This window comes from Rhinatrema bivittatum, chromosome 1 (genome assembly GCF_901001135.1).
Source record: "Rhinatrema bivittatum chromosome 1, aRhiBiv1.1, whole genome shotgun sequence".
In the NCBI taxonomy this organism is placed as follows: Eukaryota; Metazoa; Chordata; class Amphibia; order Gymnophiona; family Rhinatrematidae; genus Rhinatrema; species Rhinatrema bivittatum.
The window spans coordinates 17,579,582-17,607,180 of NC_042615.1; the positions used below are offsets into that span (position 1 = coordinate 17,579,582).

General features: G+C 44.9%; 1 protein-coding gene across 4 annotated transcripts in view; it reads left to right on the forward strand.

Annotated features, from left to right (window-relative positions):
* INTU (inturned planar cell polarity protein) overlaps positions 1-27,599 on the forward strand; it is a 257,263-nt gene that overhangs the window by 166,236 nt on the left and 63,428 nt on the right. For all 4 annotated transcript variants that reach the window (XM_029589506.1, XM_029589682.1, XM_029589593.1 and 1 more), the window contains exon 11: positions 9,051-9,272. In XM_029589506.1, coding sequence (XP_029445366.1) covers positions 9,051-9,272 — 222 coding nt within the window. The remainder of the gene's footprint in view (positions 1-9,050; positions 9,273-27,599) is intronic.

Here is a 27,599-nt window from a genome sequence, read left to right on the forward strand (position 1 = left end):
GTCTCCGGAGCTCGGCTCAGGGCAGGTGGACGGTGGAGCAGTCTACCTGGTCAATCAACCGCCTGGAGACAAGGGCGGTTCGGCTAGCCCTGGTACAGTTCCTGCCTCTGATCAGGGGACGAGCGGTTCGGGTCCTCTCGGACAATGCGACGACGGTGGCATACATCAACCGGCAGGGGGGCACCAGGAGTCGTCTTGTCGCAGGGGAGGCCGCGCGCCTGATGGCGTGGGCGGAACGTTTCCTGGACCAGCTGGCGGCATCCCACATTGCTGGGGTGGACAACATTCAAGCAGACTTTCTGAGTCGTCAAGCGTTGGATCCGGGGGAGTGGTCTCTCTCCGACGAGGCGATGTCGCTGATCTCCCGCAGGTGGGGGACGCCGGCGATGGATCTCATGGCGTCCGCCGCCAACGCAAAAGCTCCTCGGTTCTTCAGCCGAAGACGAGAGCGAGGCGCGGAAGGCGTCGATGCTCTGGCTCTCCCCTGGCCCACTCAGATTCTACTGTATGTTTTTCCCCCCTGGCCACTGGTGGGAAAGGTGATTCGGAGGGTGGAACGGCACCACGGCCAGGTCATCATAGTGGCTCCGGAATGGCCGCGGTGTCCGTGGTTTGCGGATCTGCTCGGCGTGTCGGTGGACGGGCCCCTCCGACTCGCGCACCTTCCACGGCTCCTGCATCAGGGCCCAGTATTTTTGGAACAGGCGGAACCCTTCTGTCTTGCGGCGTGGCTTTTGAGAGGAGGGCGCTTCTGAACAGGGGCTACGCTGTTTCTGTGGTGGACACCCTCCTTAAGGCGCGTAAGGCTTCAACGTCGATCGCCTACGTAAGGGTCTGGAAGGTCTTTGAGGTCTGGTGCTCGGAGCGGGGGGCCCTCGCGACCGCAGCTTCCCGCCATCACATCTTGGCGTTTTTGCAGGATGGGCTGGAAAAGGGTCTTTCCTACAATTCGCTCCGAGTACAGATGTCGGCCCTCGCGTCCTTGGCTCGCGCCTCCGGTAGACCGGACCCATCGTCTCATCCGGATATATCCCGGTTCCTTAGGGGAGTTAAGCACTTGCGGCCGCCGGTGCGTCCTCTTTGTTCCTCCTGGAATCTCAACTTGGTGCTGAGAGCCCTGGGGGGGCTCCCCTTCGAGCCCTTGCGTCACGCTTCCATCAAAGACGTCACCCTAAAGACGATTTTCCTGGTTGCAATAGCTTCGGCAAGGCGTATCTCGGAACTACAGGCGCTGTCGTGCAGGGAGCCCTTCCTGCGGTTCACGGACTCCGGGGTTTCCCTGCGGACGGTTCCTTCGTTCTTGCCTAAGGTGGTCTCATCGTTTCACATGAACCAGGTGGTGGAACTTCCAGCCTTCCCAGGGGACGCCCCGGCGGCGCTTCGGTGCCTGGACGTCAAACGAGCGCTTCTTCGCTATTTGGAGGTGACGAATGACTTTCGACTCTCCGACCATCTCTTTGTACTCTGGTCGGGTGCTAGAAAGGGCCGGCAGGCGTCCAAGACTACCATCGCACGCTGGCTTAAAGAGGCGGTGGCTGCTGCTTACATTGGTTCCGGGAAGGATCCTCCGGTGGGTATCAAGGCGCATTCGTTGCGAGCTCAGGCAACTTCCCATGCAGAGTCTCAGCTCGTCTCCATACAAGAAATCTGCCGGGCGGCGACTTGGAAGTCTCTCCACACTTTTGCCAGACACTACCGTCTCCACGTACCGATGACGGAGTCTGGTTCATTTGGGGACAGGGTACTTCGAGCAGGGTTCTCAGGGACCCACCCGGTGTAGGGAAGCTTTGGTACATCCCACCGTCTGGACTGATCCTGTACGTACAGGGAAAAGAAAATTACTTCTTACCTGCTAATTTTCGTTCCTGTAGTACTAGGATCAGTCCAGACGCCCACCCGGTATGAACCTGCTCGACTATTCTCTACTGTCCTTCTGCTCGCTGCTCCTTCCCTCTCGGGGGTAGTGGTCTTCTGTGTGTTGTTATGTTTAACAGTTCTTATTGCATGTTGCATAAATTTGTTCACAGTTTCAATCTTTGGTTGAGTTTATGCTTGATCTGTCCAGTTTTCTGGCTTGGCTTTGATATTCTCGATACTGAGGATCTAGGAGGGTGCACCAGTTTATATACCAGCACCCTCGAAGTTTTACTCTGACTCCATCTGCTGGACGGGGGACATAACCCACCGTCTGGACTGATCCTAGTACTACAGGAACGAAAATTAGCAGGTAAGAAGTAATTTTCTTATGTCTTTCAGAGCTCAAAAGATGAGAGAACAAATTGTTAGTCTGCCAAGAGCCTTCTTCCAACTGAAGGTTTCTGCAAGAAATAAACTGCCCAAGCATTCTTTGGGGGTGGACCAATAGGAAGAGGCAAGAGGACACAGGTAGAGAAACAAAGCAAAATAGAATAGATCCAAAAAGGAGCTCAGAAACATTCAAAGCAATAACCAATCAGAAAAAAAGAGCTCTACAACATACAGAGAACTTACACTGTTCAGTATCACAAAATGACACCAGGTGACAGTGTAATAAAGAAATATATACATATGCTGCAGAGGCAGAAGATCAATAGAGAGGTTGTAAAAATGCTGTAGTAGCCCAGGTGCCTTTAAGTAAAGCACATACAGAAAAAAAGATTCTAAATTACCCCTGTCAAATGATAAGCAGGTTGTTAATACAAACAAAAAACATTTGAAATTTCTGTATACAAATGCTGGAAGTCTAAAAAAATAAGATGAGTGAGTTAGAATATATAGCATTGAATGAAGAGATAGATATAATTGGCATCTCAGAGACTACGTGGAAGGAGGATAACCAATGGGACACTGATAGCAGGGTACAAATTATATTGCAGTGATAGGATGGATCAAATTAGTGGAGATCTGGCACTATATATTAAAAAGGACATAGAATCAAATGGGATAAAGGTTTGCAGGAAACAAAATGCACTATAGAATCTTTATGGATAGAAATTCCATGTTAGAAGGGGAATAGAATAGCAGTGGGGGTGTATGACTGTCCACCTGGCCAGAACGAACAAACTGGCAAAGAAATGCTAACAAAAATTAGGGAAGCTAACCGAATTAGGACACAGTAATGGATGATTTCATTTACCCCAATATTGACTGGGTAAATGTCACACCAGGATATGCTAAAGAGGTAAAATTCCTAGATGAAATAAATGACTGCTTCATGGAGCATTTGGTATAAGAACCAACAAGAGGGGGAACTATTTTAGACCTAATACTTACTAGAACACATAATTTGATGCAAGAGATGATGTGGGGCCTCTTGGCAATAGTAATCATAATATGATCAAATTTGACTTGATAACTAGAGGACGGACACTAAGGAAATCTACTGTAATAGCATTTAACTTTCAACTGTGAGACATGAGAAAATTAGAGAAATGGAAAGGAGAAACTGCAAAGGTTGAGTTTACATCAAGCATCGATACTGTTTAAAGATACCATCTTGGAAGCCTAGACCATATGTATTCCACACATTAAAAAATTTGGAAGGAAGGGCAAATGATTGCTGGCATGGTTAAAAGGTAACATCTTTTAAAAGATGGAAAGGATCTGAATGAAGAAATCAGGAAATGGCATAAGCACTGGCAAGTTAGATGCAAAGCATTGATAAGGAAGGCACAGAAAGAATTTGAAAAAAAGTTTGCTGTGGAAGCAAAAACTCATAATAAAAACCTTTCAGGTACATTCAAAGCAAAAAGCCTGCGAGGGTAGTCAGTTGGGCCATTAGATGATCGAGGGGTAAAAGGGGCACTAAGGGAGGACAAGGCCATATCAGAGAGATTAAATTAGTATTTTGCTTTGCTCTTTACTGAGGAAGATGTAAGCCAAATACCCATGCCAGAAATATTTAAAGTGATGACTAAGAGGAACTGAAAGAAATCTCAGTGAAACTGAAAGATGCAATAGAGAAAATTGACAAACTAAAAAGTAGTAAATCACCTGGTCTAGATGGTATGTATCCCAGTGCTGAAAGAACTGAAGAATGAAATTGCAGACTAGGAGTGGCCTAGTGTTTAGAGCAGCGTGTATGACCCAGGGTTCAAATCACGCTGCCACTCCTTGTGAGCTTGGGCAAGTCACTTTACCCTCCATTGTCTCAGGTACAAAATTAGATTGTAAGTCCCATGGGGCTAAATGTGCTTTGATGTACATTTTGAAATGCTGAAAAGTGGAATGAATAAATAATTTTAAACTATCATTAAAATCAGCTAAAGTACGTGAAGACTGGAGGATGGCATACAAAATGCCAGTTGTTAAAAAGGATTCTAGGGGTGATCCGGGAAAGTAAAAACATAAGATTAGCCATATTGGGTTAGACCAAAGATCCATCAAGCCCAGTATTCTGTTTCCAACAGTGTCCAATCCAGGTTACAAGTACCTGGTAGGATTCCAAGGGGTAGATTGATTCGAAGTTGCTTATCTTAAGAATAAGCAGTGGATCTCTGCAATTATACCTTAATAATGGTTAATGGACTTTTCCTTCAGAAACTTCTCCAAATCTTTTTTATAAATGTAGCTAAAATAATAGCTTTCACCACATCCTCTGGCAATTAATTCCAGAGTTTAATTATACGTTGAATAAAAAAATATTTTCTTTTAGTTTTAAATGTATTACCAAGTAACTTCATTGTGTGTCCCCTGGTCTTTGTACATTTCGAAAGATTAAACAACTAATTAATGTTTACTTGTTCCATTCCCCTCATTATTTTATAGACCTCTATCATATCTCCCCTCAGCCGTCTCTTTTCCAAGCCGAAGAGTCCTAACCTCTTTAGCCTTTCTTCAAATGGGAATTGTTCCATCCCTTTTATCATTTTGTTTGACCTTCTCTGTACCTTTTCTATTTCTGTTATATCTTTTGAGAAGTGGTGACCAGAACTGCACACAATACTCACAATTTGGTTGCACCATGGAGCAATAAAGAGGCATTATGTTATTCTCTGTTTCATTTTCCATTCCTTTCCTAATAATTCCTAGCGTTCTATTTGCTTTCTTGGCTGCTGCTGCACCCTGAGCAGAAAATGTCATTGCATTTTCAACAATGACACCTAGATCCTTTTCTTGAGTGCTGATTCCTAATGTGGAGTATTGCATTGTGTAGCTATAATTGGGGTTACTCTTCCCTAAGGGGCGGATTTTAAAAACCCTGCGCGTGTAAATCCTTCTGGATTTACGCACGCAGGGCCCTCACATGCCGGCAGCCTATTTTGCATAGGCTGCCGGCATGCGCACAGCCCCGGGGCGCGCGTAAGTCCCGGGGCTTCCTGTCGGGGCGTGGTGGGATGACGCAGCGTTTAGGGGGCAGGGCGCGGCTTTTCAGGGGCGGCGACATGGGCGTGGTTTCAGCCTGGGGGCGTTCCGGGGCGTGGCTGCGGCCTCCGGAACAGCCCCCAGGACCAGACCACAGAGCGGGGCTGCCGGCCGACTCGCGCAAAGTTAAGGGGGGTTTAGATAGGGCCGGGGGGGTGGGTTAGGTAGGGGAAGGTGGGGGGAGGGCGAAGGAAAGTTCCCTCCGAGGCCGCTCCGAAATCGGAGCGGCCTCGGAAGGAACAGGCAGCGCGTGCTGGGCTCGGCGCGCGCAGGTTGCACAAATGTGCACCCCCTTGTGCGCGCCGACCCCGGATTTTATAAGATACGCGCGTATCTTATAAAATCCAGCGTACTTTTCAAAAGTATGCGCTCGCGTATCTTTTGAAGATCTACCTCTAAGTGCCCTGTCTCCTAGGGAGGCTGTAGTAGAGCAGGTATGTGCTGGAGCAGTCTCCCACAAAAAAAAAGGTAGGAGCCACATATTGGGCTACCACCAGCAAAGAGGGAGCCACATACTAGACTGCCCTGGCAGGGGACTGTGCCGGAGCCACTGTCGCCAGCAGAAGGAGGGAACTTGTGCTGGAGCTACGAATGCTGCTGCCGACAAAAGGGGAGAGAGACCTTTTGCCAGAGCACCACCAGTGGCAGGAGGGAGGGATGTGTAGGCCAGAGTTGCTGTCAGCAGGAACAGGAAAGGGGCAGTACTAAAGCACAGGTAAAGGGAGATCTGTTGTGCACTGCTGGGATGGGGGGAAAGTGGGATTAAGGAGTCAAAGGAGGACACTGGGCTGTGGGGGAAAGAGAAGAAGCGTTGAAGGGGGAAGAAAGGGAGAGGATGCTAGGCATGGGGGTGTGGGGAGAGGGAGATGCTAGCAGTAAGGGGAATAGGGGACCAGGAGCATGAGAGAGGAGAGACTGAAAGGATGGGGAGAAAATGTGGGAAGCAGGGAATAATGTGAAGGGTGTAAAGTAGTTGGAGAAATAATATGGAGTTACAGGAATGAGGGATGAAAGATGAGGAGGGGAAAGTAGAGGAAGAAGAGAAGTGAAGGAGCTGCTTGTGTCCAGAAGAAAGGCAAAAGAGAAGAGGATGGCTAAAGTAGCATTAGAGAGAAATAAGCTTTGGTTTTCCTTTTGTGTGCATGGTGGGTGTGGGAGCTGTAATTTGGGTAGAGGTTAGCAGCCTCATTCATGTTGAAAAGTTGGCTTTTATGCCTGGAAATGTGGGTGAGACAGAGGAATTGGAGCACCAGAGTTGCCAAATGTCGTAGACGGCACGTGATGATGCACTGCAGGCATCACCTGTGCTCTGTCATGGAGGCTTCTCTCCTGATGCCTCGGAGGCATGCAGACTCAAGGATTAAACTGCAAACCCCTCCGCAAGTCCTGCAGCTCCAATTCGCTCCTAGATCTGCCCATATTTCAGAGAGGCCTTGAATTTGGTTTGAATTTAAAAACATACATCTCCAAATACATCTGTTTGGTGTGGATTACATCTTTACATTCATATTAAGTTATGCAGCGCCCTTTCACAGATTGTGATCTACATTACAGAATGACCTATTTTCCATTGCCTTGGCAGTCTTTTCTCACTTGATTATCTACTGTAAGCTTGACTTTGTCTTGTTCTTTGTGATATTTGTATCTTATGAACATGTGTGTATATTTGTGTATATGGAACACAATGCCTTTAGAAATCAGACTGAAAAAGTTTAAAAACATGGCTATTTAAGCAAGCATACCACAAAGAGAATGGAGAGTAAAACCCAGGGAAATGTTGGTTGCGGTCGGTCAAACTCCCACACACACACACCTTTTTTCTTAAAGCGTGTGCTTCTCATTTTTATATTCTAAATTCTTCCTTTTATTCTTAAACAACAAAGAACTAGAGTTAAGTAGTACTATATCTTATAGCTGAGTAAGAGGAAACTGGACATGACTTATAACACCCACCAAATAATATTTTTTTGTGAAATTATGTTACAGTATTTTGATGGCACCTGTTTAAGAGTTAGAATTCCAGTCGCTTTATACAACATAGAGTTTTTGTGCCCTATTGTGAACCGTTGTGATGGCACATGCGTAACGACGGTATAGAAAAGATTTTAAATAAATAAAATAAAATAAATATATATATAACCCTGGAAACAAGAGATGTAGCTGCTGGTGAGCCTCAGGGGCTTGTTCCCTCTCACTTTTGTCTCAGGCCCCCAGTCTAGCAAGAGGATCATGTTGCATCTGAGTCGGACCCTTAAAGGTGCAGCTGTTAAAGGGCTTAGAGGCACTGGCATCCTTGTAAGGGTGCTAATGTGAATGGGGAAACACCAGTACCCTTGGGCTAGACATGTAAAAGTATGAGGCCAGCATAGTCTTTGTTTACTTTTGGCACGTAATTATTTATCCCCTTTAGTCTCTGCCCCTTCAAGGCTCACGAATGTCTGGGCTGGGTGGAAGACTATTTATATAATTACTTTTTGGCAGTAGGAGAGATTAGTACTTGTATAAAGTAGTTCCTTTAATCACAGAGGGAAAATAAGCAACCGCAGAGACAGGCCAGGTAGACAGTGAAGAGGGAGGAGAAAGAATGTTGTAAGCCACTGCCATGAAGATCCACATAGGATGGGGTAAAGGGAGCGCTGACCACAGTGCCAACCCATGTTAACTTTGAGCCTCTCCAAAAATTCAGTTCTGGCTATGTCCCTGCTGGAAATTTGGAAAAATGGTGACATCCTCAATTATACAGTCTCCAGGGGGTAAAGGTTTGCTGCCATTCGGGCCGTTACAGTACAGTGCACTCCGGAGTGCACTGTTAACCCGCCATTGGATGTGCATTTTCAACACGCTAGCGTTACCCCTTATTCAGTAAGGGGCTGAAAACGCACGTCCAACCCCCCGAACCTAATAGCACCCGCAACATGCAAATGCACGTTGATGGCCCTATTAGGTATTCCCACGCTTTCAGAAATTAGCGCCTACCCAAAGGTAGGCGCTAATTTCTTCGGGCACCGGGAAAGTGCACAGAAAAGCAGTAAAAAACTGCTTTTCTGTGCACCCTCCGACTTAATATCATGGCAATATTAAGTCGGTGGTCCCGAAAGTTTCGAAAAGTAAAAAAAAAAAAAAAAAAATTTGAAGTCGGCCCGCGGCTGTTGGGTCGAAAACCGAACACTCAATTTTGCCGGCGTCCGGTTTCTGAGCCCGTGGTTGTCAATGGGCTCGAGAACCGACACTGGCAAAATTGAGCGTCGGCTGTCAAATCCGCTGACAGCCGCCGCTCCGGTCCAAAAGGAGGCACTAGCGCCTCCTTTTGTCTGTTTTTACTGCCGGGCCTCATTTGAATAGAGAGTTGCGCTCTCCCACGGACTTTACTGTATCGGCCCGATTGTGAGGCTTATTTTTGGCAATTCTTAGCTGCTGTGTACAGGTTTAATGTATCTTAGTGTAGAGTAGTTCTGCTCAATATGAATGACAGCATACTTATTGTTTATTCTGATCTGTGATTGCGTTTTCCTACAAATAAATTGTGTACAATGTGGAAGTTCCATTTAACCAATCATTTATTATCGTTAAAGGGATTTTGTTCCTTTGGATTACTATGTCACAGTGTTATTTAATTCCCTCATCAGCCTTGCTTTGAATATTTGCTTAATACTTTTTCTTGTAGTCTATGCTGAATCCCTGTTTTGTGTGTTTTATATTCGTTCAAGGGCTACTTGATCAGTAGCCACTTGCCAAAGGATGACCTTGTTGACATTGCTCTATATTGTCGTCATTACTGCCTGTTACCCCTGGCAGCAGAACAGAGAATCGGTCAGTTGGTGATATGGAGGGAAGTATTTCTGCAGTATCACCGCCAGTTATGTGGTACATCAGGTGCTGAAGGATTTCGAGAACCTGAAGCAAGATACTTTCTACTGATTGTTGGTTTGGTAAGTGATACAAAAACTTGAGTTTTCATCCATATCATGCTTATGCCTTTCAATCTGAGTCAATTTGATGGTGCATTGATGGATGCACTTAATTAAAAATGAGGAGGTCCATATTCAGTGCCACTTAGCCGGAGAAGCTAAGATTTATCCGGGAAAGTGGCATGGTTTCAATATTTGGCCAGATAACTTATCTAGCCAACTCTGCTGGCCCATTCACCTGTTCTAAATTTAGCCAGATAAATTTCTCTGGCTAACTTTAAAATAGCCGGATACGTTTAGCGGTGTGGCCACCCTGCTGAATATATAGGTTGAGTCACTCGGATAAGTTTATCTGGCTAGCCAGCTGAGCTGTACAGCGGCTGAATATGGACCTCTAGATTTCCAAAATAAAGTAATTTGAGTAAATTAAACAGATCAGATTAATACTGTTCTAGTTTAATGACACCTTCTGTCTGTCTTGGCACTAATTGCTACGTGTATTATAGATAGCATGCCATAGATAATTCAGTACCTAGGACTCTTTTGGCGTATTTTAACCAGAAAATAAAATAAGATTTGCCATACTGGGTCAGACCAAAGATCCATCAAGCCCAGTATCCTTTTTCCAACAGTGGCCAATCCAGTTCATAAGTACTTGGCAAGATCCCAAAAGGTTGATAGATTCTATGCTGCTTATCCCAGGGATAAGCTGTATATTTCCCAAGTTCACCTTAATAAGGGTTTATGGACTTTTCTTCCAGGACTTTATCCAAATCTTTTTTAAACTCAACTACACTAACAGCTTTTACCACATCCTCCGGCAAGAAATTCCAGTGTTTAAGTGTGGAGTAAAAAAAATATTTTTTCCTATTTGTCTTAAATGTGTTACCTAGTAACTTCATTGTATGTCTCCTAGTTTTTGTACATTTTAAAAGAGTAAACAACTGATTCATGTTTACCTGTTCTAGTCCACTCATTATTTTATAGACCTCTATCATATCTCCCTTCTTCTTCATGCTGAATAGCCCTAACCTCTTTAGACTTTCCTCTTAGGGGAATCGTTCCTTTCTCTTCATCATTCTGGTTGCCCTTTTCTGAACCTTTTCTAATTCTTCAGTATCTTTTTTGAGATGCAGTGATCAGAATAGCACACAAGATACAGAGGCATTATGACATCCTCTGTTTTATTCTCCATTCCTAGCATTCTGTTTGCTTTCTTGGCCACCTCTGTCACTACACACTTATTGTTCCTATTTCTAGGTCATTTATAAATATGTTAAAAAGCAGTGGTCTCAGTACAGATCCCTCCACTATTCACCTTTCTCCATTGAGAAAATTGTCCATTTAGCCATACTCTCTGTTTTCAAATTTTTTGTTACCAGTTCTCAGTCCACACTAGAACATTGTCTTCTATCCAATGACTTTTTAGTTTACTTAAGAATCTCTCAAGAGGGACTCTGTCAAACACTTTCTGAAAATCCAGATACACTATATCAACTAGCTCACCTTCATCCACATGTTTATTCATGCCTCCAAAAAAATAGCAGATTGGTGAGGCAAGATTTCCCTTGGCTAAATCCATGTTGGCTTTGTCCCATTAAACTATCTCTATTTCTTTGTTCAATAATTTTATTCTTTATAATAGTATCAATCATTTTTCATGGCACTGACATCAGGCTCACCAGTCTGTAGTTTTCTGGATCACCATTAGAACCTTTTTTTTTAAAATGGGGTTTACATTGGCCACCCTCCAGTCTTCTGCTACCATAGCTGATTTTAATGATAGTTTACAGATTATTAATAGTAGGTCTGCAATTTCATTTTTCATAAGAGGGAAGGATTGTTTTATTTTGTCATGTTAAATATACATATATGAATTAGTCTGAGTGCCAAAATGTTTACATTTTATACAGTGTACATAAGAACATAAGAAATGCCATACTGGGTCAGACCAAGGGTCCATCAAGCCCAGTATCCTGATTCCAACAGAGGCCAAACCAGGCCACAAGAACCTGGCAATTACCCAAACATTAGATAAATCACAATAGCAGTTTATGGATTTATCCTCTAGGAACTTATCGAAACCATTTTTAAACCCAGTTACACTAACTGCTGTAACCGCATCCACTGGCAATGAATTCCAGAGCTTAACTATGCGCTGAGTGAAAAAGAACTGTCTTCAATTGTTTTAAATGAGCTGCTTGCTAACTTCATGGAGTGCCCCCTGGTCCTTCTATCTGAGAGAGTAAATAACCGATTTACATTTACCTGATTGTGTAGACTTCTATCACATCCCCCCTCAGTCGTCTCTTCTCCAAACTGAACAGCCCTAACTTAAGAACATAAGAAATTGCCATGCTGGGTCAGACCAAAGGTCCATCAAGCCCAGCATCCTGTTTCCAACAGAGGCCAAACCAGGCCACAAGAACCTGGCAATTACCCAAACACCAAGAAGATCCCATGCTACTGATGCAATTAATAGCAGTGGCTATTCCCTAAGTAAACTTGATTAATAGCCGTTAATAGACTTTTCCTCCAAGAACTTATCCAAACCTTTTTTGAACCCAGCTACACTAACTGCACTAACCTCATCCTCTGGCAACAAATTCCAGAGTTTAATTGTGCGTTGAGTGAAAAAGAACTTCATGGAGTGCCCTCTAGTCTTTCTATTATCCGAAAGCGTAAATAACCGATTCACATCTACCTGTTCTAGATCTCTCATAATTTTAAACACTTCTATTATATCCCCCCTCAGCTGTCTCTTCTCCAAGCTGTAAAGTCCTAACCTCTTTAGTCTTTCCTCATAGGGGAGCTGTTCCATTCCCTTTATCATTTTGGTCACCCTTCTCTGTACCTTCTCCATCGCAACTATATCTTTTTTGAGATGCGGCAACCAGACTTGTACATAGTATTCAAGGTGCGGTCTCACCATGGAGCGATACAGAGGCATTATGACATTTTCTGTTTTATTCACCATTCCCTTTCTAATAATTCCCAACATTCTGTTTGCATTTTTGACTGCCGCAGCACACTGAACAGACGATTTCAATGTGTTATCCACTATGATGCCTAGATCTCTTTCTTGGGTGGTAGCACCTAATATGGAACCTAACATTGTGTAATTATAGCATGGGTTATTTTTCCCTATATGCCTCACCTTGCACTTATCCACATTAAATTTCATTTGCCATTTCGATGCCCAATTTTCCAGTCTCACAAGGTCTTCCTGCAATTTATCACAATCTGCTTGTGATTTAACTATTCTGAATAATTTTGTATCATCTGCAAATTTGATTACCTCACTCGTAGTATTTCTTTCCAGATCATTTATAAATATATTGAAAAGCAAGGGTCCCAATACATATCCCTGAGGCACTCCATTGCCCACTCCCTTCCACTGAGAAAATTGTCCTTTTAATCCTACTCTCTGTTTCCTGTCTTTTAGTCAGTTTGTAATCCACGAAAGGACATCGCCACCTATCCCATGACTTTTTACTTTTCCTAGAAGCCTCTCATGAGGAACTTTGTCAAACGCCTTCTGAAAATCCAAGTACACTACATCTACTGGTTCACCTTTATCCACTTGTTTACTAACTCTTTCAAAAAAGTGAAGCAGATTTGTGAGGCAAGACTTGCCTTGGGTAAAACCATGCTGACTTTGTTCCATTAAACCATGTCTTTCTATATGTTCTGTGATTTTGATATTTAGAACACTTTCCACTATTTTTCCTGGCACTGAAGTCAGGCTAACCGGTCTGTAGTTTCCCGGATCGTCCCTGGAGCCCTTTTTAAATATTGGGGTTACATTAGCTATCCTCCAGTCTTCTGGTACAATGGATGATTTTAATGATAGGTTACAAATTTTTACTAATAGGTCTGAAATTTCATTTTTGAGTTCCTTCAGAACTCTGGGGTGTATACCATCCAGTCCAGGTGATTTACTACTCTTCAGTTTGTCAATCAGGCCTACCACATCTTCTAGGTTCACCGTGATTTGGTTCAGTCCATCTGAATCATTACCCATGAAAACCTTCTCCGGTACAGGTACCTCCCCAACATCCTCTTCAGTAAACACCGAAGCAAAAAAAAATCATTTAATTTTTTCACGATGGCCTTATCTTCTCTAAGTGCCCCTTTAACCCCTCGATCATCTTAACGGTTCAACTGAGTCCCTCACAGGCTTTCTGCTTCGGATATATTTTAAAATGTTTTTACTGTGAGTTTTTGCCTCTACGGCCAACTTCTTTTCAAATTCTCTTAGCCTGTCTTATCAATGTCGTACAATTAACTTGCCAATGCTTATGCATTATCCTAATTTCTTCTGCTGGATCCTTCTTCCTAGAATAGGGGTAGGTAACTGTGGTCCTCGAGTGCCAAGCACTGCCTCCACTGTATGCAAATATATCTCATGCATATTCATTCTGAATATTCTGAAAATCAGACCTGTTTGCAGCACTCGAGGATCCGAGTTGCCTATCCCTGTTCTAGAGATCCGGATTGGTCACTGTCAGACAGAATGATGGGCTTGATAAACCCTTCATCTGACCCAGCAAGGCACTTCTTATGTTCATATAAGGAACTGCTAGTGGGGATGACAGCCTTTTACAGTCAAGATGGTCTGTTGGGATGAGTGATATCTCCATGCTGGAACTTGCCAAACCCCCCCCCCCCCCCTCCATTTGCTGGCCAGGGTTGGGAGCAATGACCATCCTGTCTTTGTCCCCAACATTCCCCCTTTGAGAGCTCCTTCTGGAGAAATCAAAAGCATGAGAGCTATCGTAGGTTAGGATTTTTACAATATTTCCTGATCAGAATTATTGCCTTGTCTGAGATGGATTGTGAGAGAGGAGATAAGAATAGAAATGTGTTATATTTGTAGTTAAGAATAATCGTATCAATGAACTTTTATTTTATTTGTGATATTTGTTGTAAGGAGTTCTGAGTCCTCCTTGGAGGAGGGCATCATATAAATATGAAAAAGGAATGAAAAATGAAATAGATGCAGCTAGCAGCAAGCTAGCTTAGAACCCAAGACTAAGATTTCCAATCTGTGCCGTGCACTGAACAATAAACTACCTTGAATATAGTGCATGGGAGTGCTAATATAAATAAATGATATGCAATAAATGTAAGATCTCTTTTTTTTTTTTTTTTTGGAGCTTGTTATAGTGAGACAAAACCATGGATTTTATTTTTATTTTATTTTATTTTTTTTTTTTTTTTACAGAATTCAGTACAGTATTTTGCTTAGGTTGCTATTTTAATGGAAACCAAATGCCCACTAGAGGGTGCTGCAGCACTGAACCATGATCTATGTTACCAGCTCTTTCATATCTGCATTTTGTAAATTGAGATTATATGTGTTCTCTAAATTTAATGGCATGAATGTATTTGTGCGAGTTGTATAATATTACTTGCTGTTATGGTTGGTTTGTTGAATGAATGTCTTTGCAGTTATATTTTCACTGACACCTGAAAAGCATTATGAACCTTTAACTCTTTGCCCATGGAGAACACAGAGCTCCCTTTCATACAATGTTTGGGCAGCTGTTCTCATTGTAATTCAATCAAAGCTTACACGGCGCAGTATGGCTTTGTTGTTTGCAGTTCTTACTTTTCCATGTCTCCCCATCACACCTCCAGGACCAAGCACAAGCCTGGTGCATGTTGGTTGTAGAAGGGCAGACTAGATGGTTCATATGGTATTTTTCTGCCATCATGTTTCTATAACTCAAGTCCCCAGAAACTCAAAGTAGCAAATCTGAGAGGTTGGGATTGTGTTTTCTGTAGTATAATGGAGGCTGGGGACTTTGGGAGTACATGGCAGTCCCTTAGACTCTGAGGCATTTCTTCCTTTTCCAAAACTGGTGTATTTTGAACTCTTGATGCCTTTCCCTGTAAACAAAAAAAACGTCTGTAGTATTCACGCAGAGGCCATGAAAACATTTAATGCCCCAGTGGAGAGAGCTGGCATATGGAATAAAACATGAATGACCATATAGACCATTCTCCTTGTTATAATTGATTATAATTTTAAATGTCACTAATATTTTACACATCTTGCAAGGTTTTTTTTGTAGTTTAAACACAGCAAAAAAAATTTCAGCAATAAATTATAACTTTGTTGTCTTTTAGGAAATAAATGAAGACGTATCTCTTTCCAGAATAACAAGATGAGTGGTGTAGCAGTGACGACAATGAGAATCGGATAAAAGAAAGCCCTTTATTAAAACGCCCGACTCTGGCCGAGTTTCGCTCTTTTGCACAGAGTTGCCTCAGGGACAATTCATTCAAGCAGGACTTGGAAAAGTCAATATCGTATTGATTATCCTACAACGCGGATGATTTCACTCCAAAGCAATTAGACTTTCGCTTATTCACGTAGCGTTGCTGTGTAATGTCAGCAATGGAATTGAATGCATTCGATATATATGAACTACAACGCGGATAATTTCACTCCAAAGCAATTAGACTTTCACTTGTTCACGTAGCGATGCTGTGTAGTGTCAGCAATGAAATTGAATGCATTCGATATATATTAAATCCACATAACGAGCAGTCTTACAGCTGAAATCATCCGCGTTGTAGGATAATCAATACGATATTGACTTTTCCAAGTCCTGCTTGAATGAATTGCCCCTGAGGCAGCTCTGTGCAAAAGAGCGAAACTCGGCCAGAGTCGGGCGTTTTAATAAAGGGCTTTCTTTTATCCGATTCTCATTGTCGTCACTGCTACACAGCTCACTGGATCGGTTACCGATTTGTTTTTTGGGTCCGTCCCTATTAACAAGATGAGTGGACAGATTGGCAATATTAAGATGTAGAGATGAACAGATGATTTTGTTTAGTTATAGTTTTAGTTGTTTTAATATGTTAATGTATCATTTTAGCGATTTGCTTGATTTTAATGTTGTATACTGCCTTGGGTGATTTTACAAAATCCATGGAGATGGTATATTTATTTATTTATTTAGTGCTTTTTTCTACCAACATTCATGATACAGATCATATCATATCAGTTTACAAGGAACAGGGGGTTATAACATAAACATAGAGGAAAAGGCAAAAGTTACATTAAAACAAGGGTACTAGAACTAGGGAGAAGAGGAGCCAGTAGCAGAAGGTAACTATAACAATAACAAATCATTTACAATGTCGGTAATGGAGTGCATTGAATAGAAGGCATTGGTATAGGACTATAGCTGAGACGGGCCTGAGTTAAGGGAAGGCTTGTTGAAACAGCTAGGTCTTGAGTTTTTTCCTGAACGTCAACAGGTATATAAATATATTAAATAATAATAGCACATGAAACCCCTGGTCTGATAATCCCAGATAAAGGTCCCAGGACCCACATCTCAAACACAGTCTCTTAAAGATTAAGGGCCGAATTTTAAAAAGGTTACGCGCGTAGGGCCTATTTTAAAAAGGCCCAGCGACACGCGTAAAGCCCCGGGACATGTGTAGTTTCTGTGTAGGGCTCTATAGCAGACTGGCTTGGTCCATTTTCCTCACCTCAGTCACATGTGCAGACCCTCACCTAACAAAGAATAAGCACATAAGAAATTGCCATGCTGGGTCAGGCCAAGGGTCCATCAAGCCCAGCATCCTGTTTCCAACTGAGGCCAAACCAGGCCACAAGAACCTGGCAAGTATCCAAACACTAAGTACCCCAGATGAACATCATTGCTCCCCACCTGAAGACTTCACATTTGCAAACTTTATAAAGGAAATGTCTGAGACAATTCCTTTTAATTTGCAAACAGAAGAGGATGCCAGGCATAAAATACTTGAAGTGCTACAATTTGTAGATGCACCTAAGGAGGTCATGGCAGTCCCAGTTCATGAAGTGCTGCTGGACTTTACTGCACCTCAACTGGGAACATCCTGGCTCAGTTCCTCCAGTAAATAGGAAAGCTGATGCCATATATCTGGATTCCAGAAGGCACAAATACCCCACCAGTCTGTAGTTGTGGAGTCTGCCCAAAAGAAATCTAAAAAGTCTGTCTCATTCCTCTGCACCTCCAGGTAAGGAGCAAAAATCATTAGACGCCTTCGGACGAAGAGTCTTTCATGGATCAATGCTTATAGCACGCATTGCAGAATATCAATTATATATGACTCAATACTCTAGAACAGGGGTCAGGAACCTTTTTGGCTGAGAGAGCCATAAACGCCACATATTTTAAAATGTAATTCCATGAGAGCCATACAATATGTTTAAAACTAAATACAAGTAAATGTGTGCATTTTATGTAAGATCACACTTTTAAAGTACAAGAAGTCTCTGAAAATATTACACCAGGCCTTAAGACACCAATACATCTCCTATTAGGAAAACGGACCAAGTCAGGCTGCTATAGAGTCCTACACAGAAACTACACGCCAGCAGAAAACCTCACCTGAATCACGTGCTGTCCCTCACCTAACATAGAATAAAGAGACCAAAACGCATAACAAGAAGCATGCAGACAAAAACTGAATTGGAAACTGCAACAAGCCAGAGTCTCTGTATGCAGTGTAACAAAGGAAAAAAGAAACATCACACATCCTTATAAAACAAATCAAGAAATATAAAATCATCAGCAGTAAAACTGTACTAACAAAAAGAACATATTTCGAAACAGCTGATGAGTGGAATATCCAATAATTAAAAACTCATATAAAACATTTCCAGATACCAACAAAATATTTCAAAATAGCAGACACAAAGATCCAGTAATGAAAAATAATAAGGATACAAAAATTTTTTTGCTCTGCATACCTGGGAACGTTTGATATCCAGGTGTCCTGAGATTGTTCTGAATTAGCAGGAGGTGGGGTGGTTTGCTTTGAACTTTCTCCTCTCTCAGTCACATACCAGCGCTCTCTCTCACACTGGCTCTCAATGACACACCTATACACACATGCTCTCAGTCACTCACATATACAAATGTTTTTTCTCTCTCACTTATATAGGCTCTTAATTACACATTTACACACATGCTGTCTATCTTTTCACGCTTACACACACACAGGCTTTCAATCACATAAATACATGCTGTCTTTTTCTCTCACACACAGACTCTCATTCACATGCTTACAAACATGTCCTCTCTTTCTCTCATTTACACACAGGCTCTCAATCACATACTCACATGCTCCCTCACCTAAATCAGCTCTCAATCACACACAGACACACATGGTCTCTCTCTCTCATTTAAACACAGGCTCTCAATCACATACTCACATGCTCCATCACCTAAACCAGCTGTCAATCAGACACAGACACACATGATCTCTCTCTTACTTATACACACAGGCTCTTAATCATACATACACATGATCTCTCTCACACACAAAGGATCTCAATCATACACACATACTCTTTCAAACAAACAGGTTTTCAATTACAAACTTACACATACAGGTTCCCAATGGTAAACTTACATTCATGCTCTCTCTCTCACAGGCAGGATCTCAATCACAGACATACTCTCTTTCACATATACAGGCTCTCAATCATTCACATACATGCAATCTCTCACTCACACACACAGGATCTCAAACACACATGCTTGCTCGCTCATTCACTCTCTCTCTCCCCCCCCCCCCGGGAACTCGCGGCAGCAGCAGCCACCTCCCAACGCTAACCTCCTTCATTTTCAGCCCTCGCGGAGGCGAAGGCGGAGTCCCATCGGCCGCGGTTGAAGATTTTCATTTTCCTCCGAGCCGCGCTGCAGTCTTCTTCCCGCGCAGGCACCCGATGCTCTCCACTTCCTCTTCCGGGCCGCGGGAAGAAGAGAGCACCGGCGTGCTCTCTTCTTCCCGCGGCCCGGAAGAGGAAGTGGAGAGCATCGGGTGCCTGCGCGGGAAGACCCGCGCAGGCACCCGATGACTCCAGCGCTGGCACCCGGCTGACACCCGATGACTCCCGCGCAGGCACCCGGATGACTCCAGTCGGCGTGCTCTCTTCTCCTCCCCCCCGCGGCCCGGAAGAGGAAGTGGTGAGCATCGGGTGCCTGCGCGGAAGAAGAGACCACGCTAGTGTGGTCTCTTCTTCCCGCGCAGGCACCCGATGCTCTCCACTTCCTCTTCCGGGCCGCGGGGGGGGGGGGGGGGGGAGGAGAAGAGAGCACGCCGGTGCCGCTGACTCCAGCTGTCCTGCCGCGTTCCGCCCGGGCTGACAGCATTTTAAGCCCGGGCGGCGGAGGACCGGGGAGCAGCTGGGTCAGCGGGGAACCGCGAAGTATGGCGACACGTGTCTGCGAGCCAGATGCAGCCCTCAAAAGAGCCATATCTGGCTCGCGAGCCATGGGTTCCCGACCCCTGCTCTAGAAACCTCTGGAAGAGAGTACAAGAGTATTCCGAATTGCTACCTGAAGAATTCCAAGAAGGACTTAACAACATCCTTCTCAAAGGCCTAGATGCTGGCAAGCATGAAATAAGAGCGGTGTATGATATCTTTGACACTGCTTCCAGGGTTTTTGCAGCAGGAATAAGTGCACGGCATTGGGCATGGCTTAAGTCATCTCACTTATGACAAGAAGTCCAAGATTGTACCGGTGACAACTTATTTGGTACTAAAGTCCAAGAAACAGTTGCACAATTAAAAGACCACCACGACACATTGCATCAGTTGTCTACTCTTCCTGCGGATTACCCATCCACCACAAAAAGGTCTTTCAGACGAGATCCTCGATGGTTTACATATAAACCCAGAAGTATTATCCACCTCAGTCTCGTCCTCGACAATCTAAACCTCCACAAAGAGGCCAGACTCATCAGACTAGAACACCAAAAACCCAGCCAGCCCCACAAACAGGCCCAGCTTCGGGTTTTTGATTCTCTTCTAGAGAGCAACAGCCAATCTCTTCCTTTCCATGTCACTCCAGTGGTAGGCCGCTTGTGCCTTTTCTCCACTCTATAGCACACCATCACAACAGATCAGTGGGTATTAACTGTAATAAAACAAGGATACCATCTCAACTTTTGTTATGATAGCGTGTGTTTTGTGGATCCTTGGGTGCCACAGCACTGGGCTAGACTTGTACACACAAAACACAGGAAAGTTCTTTATTAGACAGCTTGAAAATCTCCACCAGAGGTGGCAGTAGTGAGACAGTCTGTGGTTGTAGTCTCAGGGACCTCGGCAGAGGGAGCCCTTCTCTCCTAGATGATTTCAGGAGGTTCCGCAGCAGGTCTCCCAGTGAGGAGGAGATACTGTGGATGAGATAGACTGAGAGTTAAAGTACTCACTAGGTGTAGCTGTTGGTATGCGATTTCACCAGGTATGTTGTAGAAGGTACAGGCACCGAGGCAGGGAGAGAAGGCCCTCGAGGAGCGAGTACCTGTCCCCTGTAAGGCACCTGAAATAAAGCAGAGGGCCCCCGAGGAGCGGGTACCCAGGTTACCAATTACCCCGAAGGGCAGCATGAAAGCAGCAGAGTAGCGTAGACAGGAACGGATTTGAGTCCTTGCTAACTCGGGGAGCTAGCAAATCTGTGAAGGTAATATACCCAGATGGCGTGATGTCAGCATGAGGAAACGCCCTCGAGGTTCGCGCCAAGGGTAGTACAAAGACATGGGTTGCATGCGCATCCTAGTTAGGTGCCTGGGAGGAGCAATGGCGGAAGGCTGCACCATAGCCGTTCTGGGGTCGCCAGAGAGGTCTGCTTATCGACGCTGCGGTAGCCATCTTTCCCAGGTAAGCGGGAGGAGCCGTGAATAAGGTGAGGCAAAAGGGGCGAAGCCGTCGAGGACTGACGGACGCAACAACTTTCTCACTATCCCACTGAATGGGTTATCCCATCCTCTCTCAAACCCAAACAGTCACTCCCCGCTCGTCGAAGCGGAGCTCTTGACCCTTCTACAGTCCAGTGCTGTAGAACCAGTACCTCAACAGCAGTGGGGTCAAGGGTTCTACTCTCGTTACTTCCTTATTCCAAAAAAATCAGGAGGCATTTGTCCGATTTTGGACTTACGTGCCCTAAACAAATATCTCAAAAAAGAAAAGTTCCGAATGGTAACCTTGGGAACCATGCTTCCGCTGATTCAAAAGAAAGATTGGCTCTGCTCTCTAGACCTACAAGAGGCTTATAAACACATCGCAATATATCCTCCTCATCGCAAATACCTCAGATTCACAGTAGGTCAACTCCATTTTCAATACCGCGTACTACCATTCAGGCTTGCATCAGCCCCGCGCATATTCACCAAATGCCTGGCAGCTGTAGCAGCCCATTTAAGAAAGAGCAATGTCCACGTCTTTCCATACCTGGATGATTGGTTTATCAGGGCTCAGACTCAAAAGGGAGCACTTCAGTCACTCCATTACACAATCAGTCTGCTTCAGTCACTGGGGTTTCTTATCAACTACCCCAAGTTGAATCTAACCCCATCTCAAACAATATCATTCATAGGAGCAGATCTCGACACAATCCAGGAAAAAGCGTTTCTCCCACACAGCAGAGCACGCGCATTATCCATCAAAGCCAGATTAGTACAATCTCGCCAGACCACTACAGCTCGACATCTCTTGACCTTACTGGGTCACATGGCATCCCAGTTCATGTAACTCCTATGGCTCGCTTAGCCATGAGAGTATTGCACTGGTCTTTAAAATCCCAGTGGTCCCAATCAAGTCAAAAGATGTCTTACATTGTCTACGTCACCAACCAGCTATGACTCTCCCTGGATTGGTGGGTACAGGAGTCCAATTTCCTTATAGGACTACCTTTTCATCCTTCACAATCCCAAATCATATTAACCACAGATGCATCCACCCTGGGTTGGGGAGCTCATGTCAACAACCTCCAAACCTAAGGTATTTGGACCAAAGCGGAGTCAAAACATCAAATAAACTTCCTGGAACTCCGGGCGATTCAATATGCCCTATTTGCCTTTCAGGATTGTCTCTCAAACAAAGTAATCCTGATCCAAACAAACAATCAGGTAGCAATGTGGTATCTGAACAAACAAGGGGGCACAGGCTCTTACCTACTATGCCAAGAGACAGCACAAATCTGGGCCTGGGTTGTCTCCCATTCCATGATTCTGAGAGCGACCTATCTGGCAGGGGTAGACAATGTGATGGCGGACAATCTGTCGGGCTTTTCATCCCCATGAATGGTCCCTGAACTCCACGGTAGCAGAACACATATTTCACCAGTGGGGTCATCCACACATAGACCTCTTTGCGTCAATATACAATCGCAAAGTAACCAACTTCTACTCTCTGCACCACAGTCACAATGCATCCCCATGAGATGCCTTCACCCACTCATGGTCAATGGGTCTCCTTTATGCTTACCCTCCACTTCCGCTCATCAGCAAAACTCTCGTGAAGTTACGACAGGTCAGGGACACAATGATTCTCATAGCCCCGCACTGGCCACGTCAAGTTTGGTTTCCCATCCTCTGAAACCTATCGATACAACCACCCATTCGCCAGGGCACAGACCCAATGCTAATAACGTAGAACAACGGTCTCCTATGTCATCCCAATCTCCAATCTCTGTCCCTGACAGCTTGGATGTTGAAAGGTTGATTCTACAATCTTTAAACCTTTCAGACAATGTATCCCAAGTCCTCTTAGCCTCTTGAAAACCTTCTACCAGAAGATCATATCGTGCAAAATGGAAAAGATTTCATCATGGGGCGCGATAAAGGAAATAGACCCTTTTTCCTGTCCCATACACAAATTTCTGGATTTACTTCTGGCATCTCTCAGAGTCATAGAAACATAGAAACATAGAAATGACGGCAGAAGAAGACCAAACGGCCCATCCAGTCTGCCCAGCAAGCCTCACACATTTTTTCTCTCATACTTATCTGTTTCTCTTAGCTCTTGGTTCTATTTCCCTTCCACCCCCACCATTAATGTAGAGAGCAGTGATGGAGCTGCATCCAAGTGAAATGTCTAGCTTGATTAGTTAGGGGTAGTAGGGGTAGTAACCGCCGCAATAAGCAAGCTACTCCCATGCTTATTTGTTTTACCCAGACTGTTATACAGCCCTTATTGGTTGTTTTTCTTCTCCCCTGCCGTTGAAGCAGGGAGCTATGCTGGATATGCGTGAAGTATCAGTTTTTCTTCTCCCCTGCCGTTGAAGCAGGGAGCTATGCTGGATATGCGTGAAGTATCAGTTTTTCTTTTCCCCTGCCGTTGAAGCAGAGAGCCATGCTGGATATGCATCGAAAGTGAAGTATCAGGCACATTTGGTTTGGGGTAGTAACCGCCGTAACAAGCCAGCTACTCCCCGCTTTGTGAGTGCGAACCCTTTTTTCTTCTCCCCTGCCGTTGAAGCAGAGAGCTCTGCTGGATATGCGTGAAGTATCAGTTTTTCTTCTGCCCTGCCGTTGAAGCAGAGAACTATGCTGGATATGCATTGAAAGTGAAGTATCAGGCTTATTTGGTTTGGGGTAGTAACCGCCGTAACAAGCCAGCTACTCCCCTCTTTGTGAGTGCAAATCCTTTTTTCCATATTTCCTCTTGCTGTTGAAGCTTAGAGTGATGTTGGAGTCACAGTAACCATGAGTCGGGGTTACAGTCTTCCTCCATTCACGTACACATTAGTGCTATTGCTGCTTACCACAAAGGTATCAACAATACCACAATATCAAACCAACCACTGGTGGCTCGCTTCATGAGAGGCTTGCTATAACTTAAGCCTCCACTACGCCCTCCAGTCCCTATATGGGACCTCAACATAGTCCTCGCACGACTTATGAAGCCTCCCTTTGAGCCCTTGCATTCCTGCGAGCTTTGCCATCTCACTTGGAAAGTTATATTTCTTATAGCCATAACATCTGCTCGCAGAGTCAGTGAGTTATATGCACTAGTAACATATCCACCTTATACTAGATTCTTTCATGACCGCATGGTACTTCGTACTCACCCTAAATTTCTGCCAAAAGTAGTCTCGGAGTTTCATTTAAATCAAACTATAACTCTACCTACCTTTTTTCCAAGGCCTCATTCCAACCCAGGGGAACGAGCTCTTCACTCCTTGGATTGCAAGCGCGCTCTTGCTTTTTATCTAGATCGCACTTCACCGCATAGAAAGTCTCTTTCGATAAAACCAAATTGGGTGCTCCAATTGGCAAACAAACTCTATCCACCTGGCTAGCAGATTGCATTTCCTTTTGCTATCGTCAAGCAGAAATTCCTCTCCAAGAACGAGTAAAGGCACATTTGGTAAGAGCAATGGCAACATCAGTGGCACACCTCCGTTCTGTACTTGTGCTGACATCTGCAGAGCTGCCACATGGAGCTCTCTCCATACTTTTGCATCTCATTACTGCCTAGACAAAGCTGGTAGACAGGATTCCATCTTCGGCCAGTCGGTCCTGTGAAACCTGTTTCCTATTTAAATACCCATCTTCCTTCCGGCAACCCAGGGAGATGTTCAGGCTACCCGACTAACCAAAACTACCACAGTCCCTGTGCCTGCTGCACGTCGTTCGGTATTTTGGCTTTATTTCAGTCGGGTATCCTGTAGCTTGCTATTCACCCACATATGCGGACTACCATCCTACTTGTCCTGTGAGAAAGCAGCGTTGCTTACCTGTAACAGGTGTTCTCACAGGACAGCAGGATGTTAGTCCTCACGAAACCTGCCCGCCACCCCGCGGAGTTGGGTCCGTTATGTTTTATTTTATTTTTCGCTCATACTTTACTACAAACGAGACTGAAGGGGGACCTCTGCTGGATGCAGGGTTGGTGCCATGCTGGGCATGCTCAGTGGTACCAGTCAAAGTTCTAGAAACTTTGACAAAAATTTTTCCGTGATTGGGCTCCATCCTGATGATGTCACCCACATGTGAGGACTAACATCCTGTTTTCCTGAGAGAGCACCTGTTTCAGGTAAGCAACTCTGCCTTTTATTGAATTCTTGCCACCACCATTCATGTGTGGTCAAGTTCATCGATTGGCTCAAACTTCTTTTTACAATTAGAAGTTAATAAAGCCACTTAGATATGTCCTACCTAAGGAAATGTTTAGAACTGTACTTCAGGTATTGGTTTTGGGACAGTTGGGCTATTGATTGAGCACCCGCTCCATTAATGCATGCTGATCCACCTCTCTGGGGTGCCTCATGCTAAATGTAAATAGGCTGCCGTGATAAAAAGGAGGCGGTAGGGGAAACTGCGCGCTCCTAGCACTACTTCAGCAGTGGGCGCCCGGGAGATGTGGCTGTCAGCCACTTAAGAAAACGGACGCGCAATTGTAGAGCGTCCGTTTTCCTAACCTGACCACCAGCACATTTTCTTTGGGGGGGACATTTCTCATTTTTAGTTCCGATGACTTAATATCTGTACACTTTTTGGGCTCCTCAAGACTTAATGCCAGCTCCAGAACTGGCGTTAATTTTGGAGAGTAAAAATGTGCACCTCTGGCACATTTTTTTTTTTTTTGCATGATGGGGGAATCGATAATTGCCTCTTCAACATGCATTTGCATGTGATGAGTGCTATTATCTACGTGCGCGATTGGACACGCGTTTTGGATACATTAACCCCTGTTTTGCATCGGGGATATGGATGCACGTCTAAAACGTGCGTCCAATTGCAGGTTAAACCATGCACTGTAGCCAGCGCATGGTATAGCATCGGCCTGTTTATGTGAGATTGCCCAGTAAACTACTGCGAGTGTTACAATTGATCTACCATGCAGCAGCGCGGGTTTTATTTGGATTGTGATCACATTCATCAGTGTAAGGGAGTTGCATTGGTTACAGATGGGGTTGAGATCCAAATTTAAGCTTATCACTATGGCTCCGAAGAGTTTAGGTATTGGAGGGAAATGTGCATTACTGAAGGAGCTTGAGTGGTATAAATCTAATCGTAATTTATGATCCAGTAATAAAGCCTTATTGAGGAGATCACGTGACGCTGTGAGAGAGGACGGATGTAGGTTTCTCTCTCTGGCTCCTATCCCTCTCATCCAGCCCCATCCAACGTCCCTGAGCAAAAAAAACAGCCTTCTAATAACTAAAATCAACTCTGCAGAGGGACCTGGTGCTGTTTGTTGCCGCTATGGCCACCAGAACAGCAAGGAAAGATAAGGAAAAAGAAAAAGACAAGCTGCGGCCTGCGGACCTGGTTATGGAGGACGAACAGGGCCCGCCTGACTTGCCAGCTCCGAATACCTGGGCTGAAATCAAAGCTGCAGTAGTAGAAGCCCTGGAGCCCGAATTTAAAAAGCTTTCGCAGCAGATGGGTGAAGTGTCGGCTTCCATTGCGGGCTATGAGACCCGATTTGGGGAACTAGAACACAGAATTTCTGGCACAGAAGATGGTCTACAGCAAACACAGGCGACACTGGACCTGCTAAAGAAGACAGTGGCTCTCCACACTGACCGACTAGAGGACCTGGAAAACAGGTCACGCAGATCCAATTTGAGATTTGTGGGCATCCCGGAGTCCCTGTCCGACCGAGAATTGCCGGGCTGGCTGGAATCCTGGCTTACCAGGGAACTGGCGCTGGATCTGTCTCGTGGCCCCCTGCGAGTGGAGAGGGCCCACCGTCTGGGTAATACTAAAACCTTGCAGGACAGGCCGAGAGTTGTCATCGCAAAAATTTTAAATTTCAGACATAAAGAGGAGATTCTGCGTGCTGTTCGAGGGGGTAAAGCTCTGCAACATGAAGGCCATAAAATTCTGGTCTTTCAGGATTTTTCAGCGGCATTGTCAGCTCAGAGGCGGGCACTGTCACCGTTATGTGCTCAACTGCATAATTTAGGGCACCGTGCGTTCATGGTCTACCCAGCCAGGGTTCGGGTCGATGGCCCTTCTGGACCCCGATGGTTTACAAGCCCGGGAGACCTGCAGGAATATATAAAGCAGCTTACCTCTTTGTCCGGGGGGAGCCGAACTGTCTCTGCTGTTTCCTAACAGGAAAGCCATGTGGACAAGATGGCCGCCGAAGCGTGGGTACTGGAGACATTCTGATTTATTCTGCCTCCGGGACTTGAAGGCGTTATGGCGTGCCACGGAGAGATGTTTCCCCTATTTAACAGGCGACAGGAAAGTATCGAAGCGCGGCTTTTGGGGACCCGGCTAAGCTGCAGCAAGGATTGTTGTTTCTCCCCAGTTTTGACTCAGTCTTGATTGTTTCCCGCGGTACCTGCCTAGCGGGATGGTTCCCCTGCGGGAGGCGAAGAGGCGCGATGAGGGGAGTTAGCTTGCCCCCCCTTCCCCTTTGACATTTGGCCGGCGCATGGTTTGACCAGTGGAGAACTCATCAACTCAGCCCGGGACCTAACACGTGACCTGCGAGGACCAGCGGCGGAAAGCGGTGGTGATCATTGGCAGCCTTTCAATCCTTGTAGTGCCGAATCTGGAAGCCATCGCTGGACTGAGGCTGCTCTC